This window comes from Lissotriton helveticus, chromosome 2_2 (assembly GCF_964261635.1).
Source record: "Lissotriton helveticus chromosome 2_2, aLisHel1.1, whole genome shotgun sequence".
Classification (NCBI taxonomy): Eukaryota; Metazoa; Chordata; class Amphibia; order Caudata; family Salamandridae; genus Lissotriton; species Lissotriton helveticus.
The window spans coordinates 255,483,189-255,496,087 of record NC_136060.1 but is presented as its reverse complement, the minus strand read 5'-3'; the positions used below and the strand labels follow the sequence as shown (position 1 = coordinate 255,496,087).

At 44.0% G+C, this 12,899-nt stretch overlaps 1 protein-coding gene across 2 annotated transcripts in view; it reads right to left on the bottom strand.

The window, feature by feature from the left end:
* The window catches only part of SEPSECS (Sep (O-phosphoserine) tRNA:Sec (selenocysteine) tRNA synthase), a 339,266-nt gene that overhangs the window by 283,247 nt on the left and 43,120 nt on the right, over window positions 1-12,899 (bottom strand). Inside the window, exon 3 of one of the 2 annotated variants that reach the window (XM_078678380.1) lies at window positions 3,807-3,926. The exons of the other annotated variant lie outside the window; for it this stretch is intronic. Within the exon in view, the coding sequence (XP_078534506.1) occupies window positions 3,807-3,926 (120 nt within the window). The remainder of the gene's footprint in view (window positions 1-3,806; window positions 3,927-12,899) is intronic. 2 annotated transcript variants of the gene reach the window in all.

Genomic DNA, 12,899 nt, shown 5'->3' with positions numbered 1-12,899 from the left:
TGGCACCGCATGAAATCGTTCCAGGATCCATGGTCCTTGTCCGGAATTTTGACCGCTCAAGTCCGCTGGAGCCCCGCTGGAAGGAGCCCCGACAGGTCCTCCTCGCCACCCGTACAGCCGTGAAGTTGGAGGGTCGCAAAGGCTGGGTGCACCTTTCACATATAAAGAAGTTTTATGGACTGAAACCCGTCTCAAAGAACATTTCCCAGGATTTGAAGGATTGCCAAAATATTGTTCTCAAGGACTGTCCCGCAAAAGACATTGCTACAAACCCTCCCCTGTTAGAGAAAACTCCGCAGCAGGAGTATAAGTTGAAACTCCGGTCTAGTAAAATAAGTCAGCCAGTTTGATTGTCTTAGTCCTCCCCTAGGTGAAACGGTTAGACTGTTTCTGACATGTATAAAATAGACCCCCATAGTGAGAGAGTTAGTCAAAACTCAATCCGATGTATCGTTTTTCTATGTTTCATATTATTTCTCAGCATTATGATTTCCTGCACCAGTTATGCGTTCTACCTGTATTTTCCAGTTTCTCATGTAAATACGTCTTCTAATGCTACAGTAGAGCACACGTTTAGTGATCTACCTCCTCATGAACTCTCTTACCGCCTCGCTATGCGAAATAATTCTTTTATCCGCATGCTACATTATTCACACCAAACCAGCAATGCCACTAATTGTTGGGTGTGTGGTCGACTCCCCCCTTTCCAGACACCGAAGGGAGTTCTGCCACTCTTTCCTTATCCTTTTTCACATAATGGTTCGTGTGGAGCATGGTCCACGTTAACGTCATCCTCAACAGATATGTCTTTTCTTAACAGTACATGTTTTCCAGACAAGCAAGGTCTCCCCCACAGAACCGGGTTAGATCTAGAAAATGAAGTGTACAATTTAGGTAATTATTCTTCGAATTTCATGGTCCTGAATGTTCAGTCTGATTCCACTCCAGATTTACCTGCTATTTCAGTACTACCAGTCAAAGGCGAATTATGTGTCCGAAATAATGGTTCCGTACATGTAGGACATAGTGATTGTACTACTATTGTCAAGTATAGTGACAGTGGGAAATCTATTTTCAAAGCTTCACGTCATTCTTATTTTATTTGTGGTCAAACTGCATATGTTCGTCTGCCCCTCGATTGGGAGGGAACCTGTTACATTGCCTTCCTACTGCCACCAGTTTTCCTAGCCCCATCTGATTATCATAGAAACACACATCTAGTACACATTAGACATAGAAGGGAGTCCCCCATTGTCGATTATACTGAAACTGCCCTAGAACAGTATACAGATTTCAACAGAGGTTTCTTTTTCTTTATAGGACCTATCCAGAATAGTAAACTAATCCGTAGGTTAACCAGAACCCTTGAAGCTGTAGTCAATGAGACTGCCTCTGCTCTAGGTAACTTAACTGAAGAGCAATCTGCTATGAGATTTGTCGTTTTACAGAATCGTCTCGTCCTTGACGTCATATTGGCCGATAGGGGCGGGGCCTGTAGAGTCATCGGATCTAGTTGCTGCATTTTCATTCCAAATAACGCGCCGTCTGTTTATTCAGCTATAACCAGACTTCATAAAATTGCCCATCTGTTACACCAAGATCCAGGCACCTGGACATGGTCCGGTTGGTTCTGGAATATAATTTCCGCCTGGGGATGGAAAGTCTTGTCCTTTCTAGGTATTGCAGTAGCGATCATATTCAGCTGCTGCCTCTGTATACAATGTGGCCCTGCGATTTGCGGCATTTGTGCTACCTCTTGTATTCCTAGTCCCAAGCCCCGTTCTAAATCCCGTTCCAAGACAATTCGAGACGAGCAAATGATACTGTATGAAATGATAGATGGTATCATGAATATTGATGTTTCCTGATGAAACGTAGTGACAAGGAGGGAATGTGGAAAAGTAAATTTTGCCATGTTCTGTGTCCCTACATGTCATCCATCATATGTTATATGTGCATGATTAATATGCATATGTTATTCCCCATGTTTGATTAAAGACGCAATTACAGTTGTGTCCACCTCTAGTATGGCAGTTTCCAGTTCTCGTGAATACTACGAATATCAGGCCTATGTAAAGCTACGTTGCCACGTTTCTCAGTGTGCACGTTATTCCATTGTAAAGTCCCCGTTTCTAGGCCTCAAAAGGGCCCGGACACCAGATTCAGCTCCTGTCTCCTGTCTCCTGAAGCCCCGCGGAGGAGTGATACAACCCCCACCTGTATCCTCGACCCTTCACTTACTTCCTGCCTCGCAGTGCCCGGCTCAGCTTGGCTCTGCCTCTGAGTCTGCCAAGAGTATGTTATGATTCCAGATTATCAGTTCAGTCCTCTTCCTCTGCATTCCTAAAGCTACTGAACTGCATCAATAAGTTTCCGTCATTGTCTAGCCTTTACGGCCCCATGTTAGAGAAATACTGTATTAATGGTCATTTAATATTCTTCATCACGCACTACATGTAGAATAATGCATGGTCCAGTCTTAGTGTCTGTTAGCCTTTCCCCTCCTGACTTCTAGTTTATATCAACATGTTCTCTAAACATCAGATACTAGATACTGTTTAGGTACATGTCGCCCTGACTCTCCAGACTTCAGTCTCTGCTCCTAGCACAGAGTTCATAGCCCCCAGCTTCTCCTAGTGATACGTCATTGCCAGTTTGCGCGCACCATCAGGTTAGAGGTCCCGGCTCCTTAGGTAGCCCCCTCCATGGTTTCCGCCCCATTCATGACATATTCTGTTACGTTTGTATCACATGTCTATGTATACGCCCTGTTACACCTCTTTTCACCCTTATCTTTCGCGACTGCTACGCGTCACGCCTATTGCTCCACCCACTGCTACGCCTATTGCAATGTAATGCTATGTGTTTGCGTTATGTATATATGCTCATGTACTGTTATTAAAAGTTACGCCGTCATTCCCGATCCTGTCCCCGGCAGCGCTGCCATCCTATTCCTGTGCAGGTGGTCCTGTTCCTGTCCTTATGCTGTATTAAACCTGCAAAACTCCTACTACCTCGAATCTTGACTCTTATTTATTGAGCTATCTGTTATTCATTTATTCATTCAAAAATAGGGTATTATTTATTTATTTACCACACTTAGGTCGCGTCAGCGCTAAATCCGCTGCGCGATGTCTGAGCAGAGGGTGAGTTAAAATACAATTGTTATTAAGTGGCATACAGTTTTTAAAAGCAAAAAGGGTTCGCGCTCCCGGCTTCCGCCTCAGGAGCAATGCAGTACGGTCCGGCGCTCGAAATCAGCGTCTTTTGTAGTGCAAGTGATCAGGGGGCGTGGCCTCCAAAAGGGGGCGTGGCCTGCGGGCGTGCCGTTATGGCGGCAAGAATGTTTGTTTCTTAGGTCGCGTCAGGGCTAAATCCGCTGCGCGATGTCTGAGGTCTGAGCAGAGGGTGAGTTAAAATACAATTGTTATTAAGTGACATACAATTTTAAAAGCAAAAAGGGTTCGCGCTCCCGGCTTCCGCCTCAGGAGCAATGCAGTACTGCAGTTCAACTGGACAGGCATGGGTGAACCTGGCCATTCTTCATGACAGCCAATCAAACTAAGCAACAGATTTTAGGAGAAGAAATGTGGATAAAACCGGTTTCTTGCCTCCTTTGTCCTTTTGCTTGTGCTCTAGAATAGTGTGCCACTGGTCTGTATACTGGACTTCACGCTCAGAGAGATATTCAAGAACCCAGAGGTTATATGACTTACTATGGTGGGAACTATACTGGAAAGTCAAATTATTCTCAACACAAACAGCCCCAAAGTAAACTCTCCAAATTTCTTTGACAAGGTACTTACAATATTTCCTGTGATGGAGGAAGGAACCATATTCTGGCGGGGATGTAGGGGAAAAAGATGAAGCAGGTGTTAGGTCCAGTGTGAGATACAGACCAGGATCTGGACACACAAAGCAGGCAGCTAGAATCAGAAGCAAGGCATCTGCTAGATGTGGCGGACATAACAGCTCAGTCATGAAAACGTGAATTTTCATTCTATTTCTCTGTCCATGATTACATATTGTACATAGATTAGTGGATTGTTTCACAGGATGTTACCATGTGAATGACTTATCTCATACTTTTAGCATACACTTTCGTATCACTCAACACAAACTAAATGAAGACTATGCCCCAAAGGTGGCACTGAGCTGGGAGTTGAAGATTTGCAGCTGATGTCTCGACAGATTCTATATGACTGTTCGTATAGGAGCAGGACCAAGGCTGATTTTCATATGGCTGGTTCCTGCCTGAGTTGGCATAATGTGCAGAAAAAACGATAGACGGGATTGCAGCACACAGTAATTACCAATTAATAAGATTCCATTTCAAATATATTTAGAGATGCTCAACTCTATGTAAACCGGTTTCATCTTAATTCACATATTGGATGCTAATCGCTGAATAATTTTAAAATTATCTTGAGGCCTTAAAAAATTTAGTTTACACTATGTTTGGAGAATAGCTAGTGATTGGCCTGGATGTAAAGTAAACTGTATACTGTAGTTATAGCTTTCACATTCATCCTGACATTTCTTTTTCTACTTAAGTCATTGACACGGTGTTTGTTCACTAACACAAGATGTGGTAAAAAAATGCTGACACAAGACAAGTTATCCTGCCTTTAATTAAGACCAGCTGTATAAAATGGTTGAGCCCTCATCATACAAACAACCACCCATTGAGAGTAGCCAACCCTGCTTTAAAGTATGGATCACCTTTACAGTCCACATTGCTACTGAAGGACTCAAATTAGCATCCCTTTTCTGACAATCCACAATGCCACTGGGTTACGCGGTTCAAAACGCTAATACCAAATTTAATGTATCCTCATAGGCTCTTATCAAACCTTCAAGGCTAAATTCTGAATACTGTGTGAACATTGTTTTCACAAGGATATGAATTTCGAAAAGGGTTGTTAAAAAACAAACAAACAAAAAGCCATGCAGAATTCCTTGTGTTTTTACATGCTAAGTCATTTGCAAGTTAAAAACCAGAATTGAAGGAGTTTACCAAACGTGGTGAATACTTCAACGCATAAATAAACTTATTTATCAGCTGCTTTATATACACCCCAATCTCTTCTGCCTAACGTGTAATGATATAAATTAGAAGAGTGGGCCTGCACACGGATGTACGACATTACGACGCGTTCCATTACAACGCGTGCTTTCACAACGCGTCCCTTACAACGCAAGTCGTTACGCGGATTGAGAATAGTATAATTTACAATTCTAACACCAGTCTCCGTGGACACTAGGGAAGATGTTGGAATAGTAAATATACTATTCTTAATCCTCTAGCGCCCTCCAGTGCAAGTCGTGGTTACGACTTGCGTTGTAACAGACGCGTTGTGAAAGCCTTGCGGAGTAAAATCCGCGTTGTAAAGGATGTTCCCCCCTGCACACCTATGATAATCCAATTGAATCCTAATTTAAGGTGAATTTATACTGTTGTAAATCTATTTTGCGTGTGCATTCACGTGAAGGGGTGTAGCCCTAAGTCCCCACAGACATGAAAATGAAAGCAATAGGTTGTGGAAAACCAAAACCTACGTTAAGCACAGCTACAAGCGAAAATGCCTCTCTTAGTGTACACAAGGTTTAAGGAAATGAGAATCAAAAACACATGTGTGTCTATTTGAGATGAACAAAAATCATTTATTTAATTCATAACATTGTTTGGAAAGAGAATCAACCCTAAATGTTGTTGCACTCTTAGCAATTCAAATACTGTTGAAGTAAATCATTGCCTTAAATAAACGAGAAAATAAACACAATTTAGAGCAATATATGGCCTATTTACAAAACACAAGTAAAACTAAATCCCAATGCATTTCAGGTTAAAACTAAACCTTTCGTCAGGGGATGCAAAAATGATCGTTGTAAATCAGTAGTCTGTCTCTTGCCGTCCTCCATGCAGAGCTACAACACAGAATTAATATATGATAAAGAGCAAATATTTTGTAGTTACAAACAGAGATACTAATAGGATTTGCAATCGTTGGATAAGGTGATGTGCAAAAGGGTAACAGAAAGAAAGGAATGTGAGGGAATGTATCGTAACAAATCTCCACCGAGCATAGTAATAGTGCTGCCGTCAAAGGTAGATATACCAAATGAGAGCTAGAGGTCATTTCACCACACCCCTGTGTGAATGTCAAATGCAAAAAGTTGTTGAGCTAACTTACCAATATATCAATACTCCCATGTAAGTACAACTGCGTGAGACCAGTTGAGCAACTAGGGGTAAAAAACAACTCTCAATTGGTTTCTGCTCCGTTAAGCAGTAGCGGCTCAACAAACATGCTTGCCTAGATACTACTGCCAGTGTGTCTTACCCATAGGGGCTCTGTAACTCTTGTAAACGTTGCCGTTGTGAAATACAGCGCACTACTGTGAAATACGATCGTCAAGGCAAAACCTATAACAAGCATTTACAATGCAACGGTTTCGCCTTTGCAAAAGTTAGAGCTATTGGCATTGTAAATGACAACATTTTTATTTATGTGTTGGTTTTGAAAACAGATAAATAAATGGCATTGTCATTTACAATGCCAATAGCTTAATCTCTCGCAAATGCCACACACACCCACAGAGAGCCCCCCAACACACACAGAGCCCCCCCCACACCCACACAGAGCCCCCCCACACACCCACACAGAGCCCCTCCCACACACCCACACAGAGCCCCTCCCACACATTGCGAGCCCCCCAACACAGAGCCCTCCCACACACTGCGAGCCCCCCCCCCCAGATAAGTTTCCGCTCTCAGACCTATCATATGAAAGAACAGAAGTGAAGGTTTAATTCGCCCCTGTAATTACCGGCATAATTATAGCCGTGCGAGGCTGCAGGGCGGCAGGCGGTGCAGGTTTGGGCTGTTCCCGAGCCAAAAACTGAAGCCTGGTCCCAGAATCCAGATACACAGTGGGAGGAGCACCACGAGCAACAGGCTTCAAGGTGCTAAAGCATAGCGCTTTTGCTCCGGTTCACCACGGGATGGACCGGTCTTAGCCGTCTGTGCTGTTGAGCCATCCGAGAGCGGAAGAGCTACAGAAGTTCTATTTGGCCAGCGGGGACTTCAAGGCGCTGCAGCAAGCGCCTTGTGTTCTGTAGGCAGGCAGTGTCTGCTACAAAGTGCTGCCGCGGCCTGCATTTATTCACAGGGCCTCGGGAGGAGTGGAAGAGCTGGAGCGGCCTACCTTCATTGTGTGGCAGCAGCTTCAATGAGATGCGGCGGCCTGAAGCGCTCTAGGCAGCAGGGGGTTCAATGAGCTACGGGGCCTGAGTTTAGAAGGCGGCAACGGGTGTCAATGAGCAGTACAGGGATCAAGGAGCTGTGCACAGTGTCCAGTTTAGGTCCTAGATGACCCGTACATTTTGAGCAGAAAAAGTAAAAGAAGCGCTTCTGTGCAGATGTATAAATGGTGGAAGTGAGAGTCTTTGAGGCTTGGAAATGGCAAAAGAGTTTACCCGTAATAGGGTATCTTGTGACAGCAGGAATTGTGTAGAGTGATGTGTGTGCAGAGTATCGTGGTTGTAAGTGCTCTTAAGAAAAGGGGCCACGTGTGTGCACAATATGAGAGGAAGACACGCGTTTGCACAAATTGGTATCTGAGAGAGTAACCAGGGGCTGTTCCTAAGGAGAAGTGTGCACGTAAGAGGTTACGAGTGTGCACAGCGTGGAGTATGTGATACCAGACAGGAGCTGTTGTTTTGTGTGATAAGATCACAATTGGTTGTTGCAGAGAGGAGCCAAAGTCTGTATAGGGATGGAGGAGAGGAGGTTATTTGTGTGCAGATTATAATGTCTGTGTGAACGGCCAGGGTCTGTCCTTTTAATAGGAGACATGCGTGTGCAGAATATGGTGCCTATGAGAGCAGTCACAGTAGGGGAGGGGGGATGATGTGCAGCATTGAGGTATGTGTGGGTGCAGGCAAGGTATCTCTCTCCTTTAGTACCTTTAGATACAGGGAAACACGTGTGCACAACGTGGCATCTGAGTACAGAGGCGAGCTGATTCGAATTGTCTGCGAGTGAAGTGGGGCTCTTTACATCAGAATTAATTGTCTGACAGCAGGAGGGGGGTACACATCGTATGCATGCACGTCTGTGTGCACCATGCGGTGTGTGTGTGTGAGGATGACCCCTGTGCAGTTTAGGTCCTACATGAGCCGTGAATTATTAGCAGAAAAGGTAAAAGCAAGCGCTTGTGTGCCTGCGTGAAAACGGCGGAAATTATAGACTTTAGGGCCTGGAAACAGCAGAGGAGTGCACCTGGAATACTGTATCTTGTGACAGCAGGAATATTGCACAGTTGTGTGTGTGCAGAGTATGGTGGTTGTAAGTGCTTGAGGGAAGTCCCAATGCCTGGTTTCGGGGGTCTGAGAATGGTGCCATTGTGTACATACTTGTAAAGGGGCAGGGTCAGGGGGAGTAGTAGCAACCGAGACAGAGTCAGGAAATAGCGATCGTAAAGAGGGTTTTATTTTTAAATAGGCTTTCCGCCTTTTGCTAGTAACTCTTAATTTGGCGAATTCGTCTGGCTCCGTCCTGACTCCTCTTGGGAAAGCCGAGTACTCCAGAATGAGGCCGTCCTGATGTTCTACTGGATCCGTCTGGCCGGTCTTGGCAGAGGGTTGGCTCGTCGGGGTCTGGCTCCGCTCTCCGTCAGGACCGTAGGGAGAAATGAAAAGGAAATCACTGGGGCGTCCTGTACAGGACTGTTGGGGCCGGGAGTGAGGGAAACCAAGTGCTCTGATATTTACAAAACCTGCAGTGCTCGTGAGGGGAGGGGGCACAGAGGCTTTACAATATTTACACTGGCTAGAGGGAGTTCGGCTGGCCGCTACGCCCCACCCAGCCCGCTACTTTGCCCCGTACCTTTGTCAGCCACGCTCCTCCCGTGGGAACGTGGCGGGGCGAGTCGCCGAGTCAGTGGCCTCCTGGCTTGATGTAATCAGCTGGGCTCCGCTCGTCTTCTTCTTCTCCAACGCTCGTCTGGTCCGCTCTCCGTCTCCACTCCAACACTCCTTCAGGCTCCGGGGAAACGCCGTCCGCTGTCTTCCCGGTTCTTCCTCCTTTTGGCTCAGCGTCGCTCTCAGTGGGCGGGGCCATGACGTCCTGTAGTCCAGGGTTAAAGGGGCCCTGCTCCTTTTCCTCCGGGCGGTACCATGCATGTTCGCCTTCCGTTGGAAACCACTCCCCTGGGTCTGAAGCATCAGTCTGTGCATGGGGGACAGAAAGGGGGGTCAACGGTACTGGGGACCACCAGTCCAAGGCAACATCCGTGTCATTATCCGAGGGACCCGCCACCCCGTCACAATACTGTATGCAGGAAAGGGCTTTTGTAATTAAACTTCGGCACTGTGCACCATTGCTGCTTATTGAGAACGGCCGTGTCCAGGCGCCTGACACTATGGCGTCCCTGGGAGCTTACTGCTGGATGTGTGCCTTTGTCATATATTCGCCATAGGCAGGCCAGCACCCAGGGTGATTCCTTTTTGAGGGCTGCTGTTTGGTGCTGGATTGCATTATGCTTCAAAGTGAAAGATAAGGCAAGTGTGAAAATAGATGACGAAGGCAATAACAAAGACATTTCCTGTTGCGAAAAGAAGGTGTAAAAACTCACAGCATGTGTCTGAAAGCACAGACCGCTTTGCTTTAGGCTGTGAATTTTGATGTAAGAAAAGATGGCAACATAGATACTTTTATAATACTTGCTTAGACGACCAAGAACATATGCGAAAGCATGTGGCTTTTTTTAGTGCAAAGCACTTAGTGTAAGGAGATTTTTAAACACCTGTTGTTTCCCTTACAATACTAAGAAAAAATATGCAGAATTGAGGTGTGTGCGGGTGCAGGCAAGGTATCTCTCTCCTTTGGTGACTGATACAGGCAAACAGTGTGCACAACATGGCATTTGAGTACAGGGGCGAGCTGATTAGAATGGTCTGCATAAATGCGAGACCTATCGCTATTTCCTTTCTCGACCCACAGCTCCAGCAGAGTGAGCTCAAAAGCATTAAAAACATTAAAAGCAGAGTCAACATAGCTTAACTCTAAACCAAAAATTACTAATAAAAATAAATATTAAACACGTAATGAACACCAAAACAAAATGCTGTGACGAAAAAAGGGGCGGGTGACGAAAAAAGGGGGCAGGACTTAAAAAATGCACAGGAACGCCCCCAATTCGCGACGTGTTAAGGCTAAAAAGTGAATTTAAAATAAAGACACATTTGCAGCAAAGTCAAAATGGCTTACATCTAAAAATATAGGAAAGGAATACATGGACGACGGGAAACGGAGACGACAGCCAGGCACGACGGGACACGGGATAAGCCTTGAAAGAAATAAACACACATTAGCAGTAAAGTCAACGACGGGACACAGAAAGCCTTAAAAACATTAAAAGCAGAGTCAACATAGCTTAACTCTAAACAAAAAAATTACTAAAAATAAATAATAAACACGTCTAAATAAATAATAAACACGTCTTACCTCTAAGATTCGTAATGAACACCAAAACCAAATGCCGTGACGAAAAAAGGGGCGGGTGACGAAAAAAGGGGGCGGGACTTTAAAAAACGCATGGGAACGCCCCCGATTCGCGTCCTGACGGGGGAAAGAGTGACGGACAACAATGTCTTCCAATGGCTAGCCTCCATTTATGGAGCTAGCCAATGGTAGACTGAGGCGGAACATAGCCACATAGTGTAGATCAACAGATTTCGCCTGCGCGAACGCTGCTGCGCAGCGGACGCCAGGCGAAACCTAAAAAAAGCGACACTGTTGCCAACGACTGTAGTAATTCCATACACACAAAAGTATTATGTAATAATCCGCCTGCAAGAACCATCAGCCGCAATCTTCCGTGTTCAGCAACCAACGTCCGTGGAGTACGTAAAGTACGCTCGTGACGTACTAAGACTCTATTCTCATATTTAAAGGGCCCAAATCATGGACATAGAAAGAGTCCTCGCGCTGTCTAGAATGTCTGTGAGTAAAAAGATTTCTAAACTAAATTTTATCCCACGAAGGAGGGCAGACAAGGCACTCTTTCCATGTTTATGATTCAGGTTTTTTAAACATGAGAGCAGAGTGGGTTCGCGCTCGGGGTACCTTGTCTGCCCTCCGTTGTGGGATAAAGTTTAGTTTAGAATTCTTTTTTCTCACGGACACATTTGCTCCTTATCATATATTAATTCTGTGTTGTAGCTCTGTATGGAGGACGGCAAGAGACAGACTACTGATTTACAAAGATAATTTTTGCATCCCCTGACGAAGGGTTTAGTTTTAACCCGAAATGCATTGGGATTTAGTTTTACTTGTGTTTTTGTAAATAGGCCATATATTGCTCTAAATTGTGTTTATTTTCTCGTTTATTTAAGGCAATGCTTTCCTTCAACATTATTTGAATTGCTAAGAGTGCAACAACATTTAGGGTTGATTATCTTTCCAAACAATGTTTTGAATTAAATAATAAATGATTTTTGTTCATCTCAAATAGACACACATGTGTTTTTGATTCTCATTTCCTTAAACCTTGTCTACACTAAGAGGCTTTTTTGCCTGTAGCTGTGCTTCACGGAGGTTTTGGTTTTCCACAACCTCTTGCTTTCATTAACTTGTAATGATGGCCATAATATTTGTCCAATTATAAATCTACTGGTAGGGACTCTGAATCATCTGTTGATGAAAATAGACAAAAAGTCAACACTTTCTCTTCAGCATAGTCATAGATTTAGAAAAACTTCCATTTCAAATGCACGTTTGATACAATTTTGACGAGCGGGTACAAATTAAGAGGCAATGTATCATATGGTGTGTGTCACCAAGGTTCTAAAGATATCTCAGGGGGCCTTTTGTATAGCCGGGGTAAATAGTGTAAGAAACAAAGTACATGTATTCGAAAAGGAATGTGACAGACACAGTGGCACAACAGTAAGGGGTAAGCAAGAGCAAAACTAGATGTAATGGTGAACTACAGAAAAAGTCTAAAGGGAATGCTTCTTGGAGGAACTCGTGTGCTATCAAATTGTGTCTTCTAACACTGCGTAGTTTCATGAGCAAATTTAAATGTATTAAAAACACTTTAATCTTATAGGTGCACATTTTAATTCTGGAGCCCAATTAAAAACGATTCTTTACTGAATATTAAAAGAGCATACTTGAAACAAACAGTGCAAACATGTTTATTTCTGAGGTTTTTTTTTTCAATAGCGCGGCATTCAGCACTGGGCCGCTCTTTCTACCAAAAATAGTAATACATTTAAACTGACGGAAAGAAAGTCGGAAGGGGTCAGAGAATGACATGGGGCTAGTGTATGGCTGTAAGAATCTCAACACCAGTTGCTCGCTAACCTTGGCCTTTCAATTAGAGCTTTACTATGCAGGTAACATCATGTCCCACTACGGAGACAAATGTGCTCCCTGTGGTGTTTACCACTTAAATAAACTGAAACAATTTATTATAATTAAAGAAGGTACGGTTTATTAAACCTCACCCACTGAATGCACAGGCTCAACTGCCAGCAATCCAGCAGGACGTTCTAAACATTCCATGTTCTAAATGGAATCATAATGTGGAAAACAACTAGAACAGCTTAGCATTACACATCTTCCTTCTAATCAAATAAAAACTTTACTTTTTAAAAAAAAAAAAAAATAAAACCTAAAGGAAGCAAGACAAGAAAAAAAACAATTCATATATAGTCTTTCATGTAAGTAGGTGTCCTGCGTAATCTTTGACTCCTAGTGCGAACAACAGTCGGAGTACTGGAATTAGATGAGGGAAGAGTGGCAGGACTAAATAAGTGTACATCAGTGTCACCATCACTTAGTCTGCAATTCTTGGACCTCACAACAACCACTTGACTTTTGTTCCAGG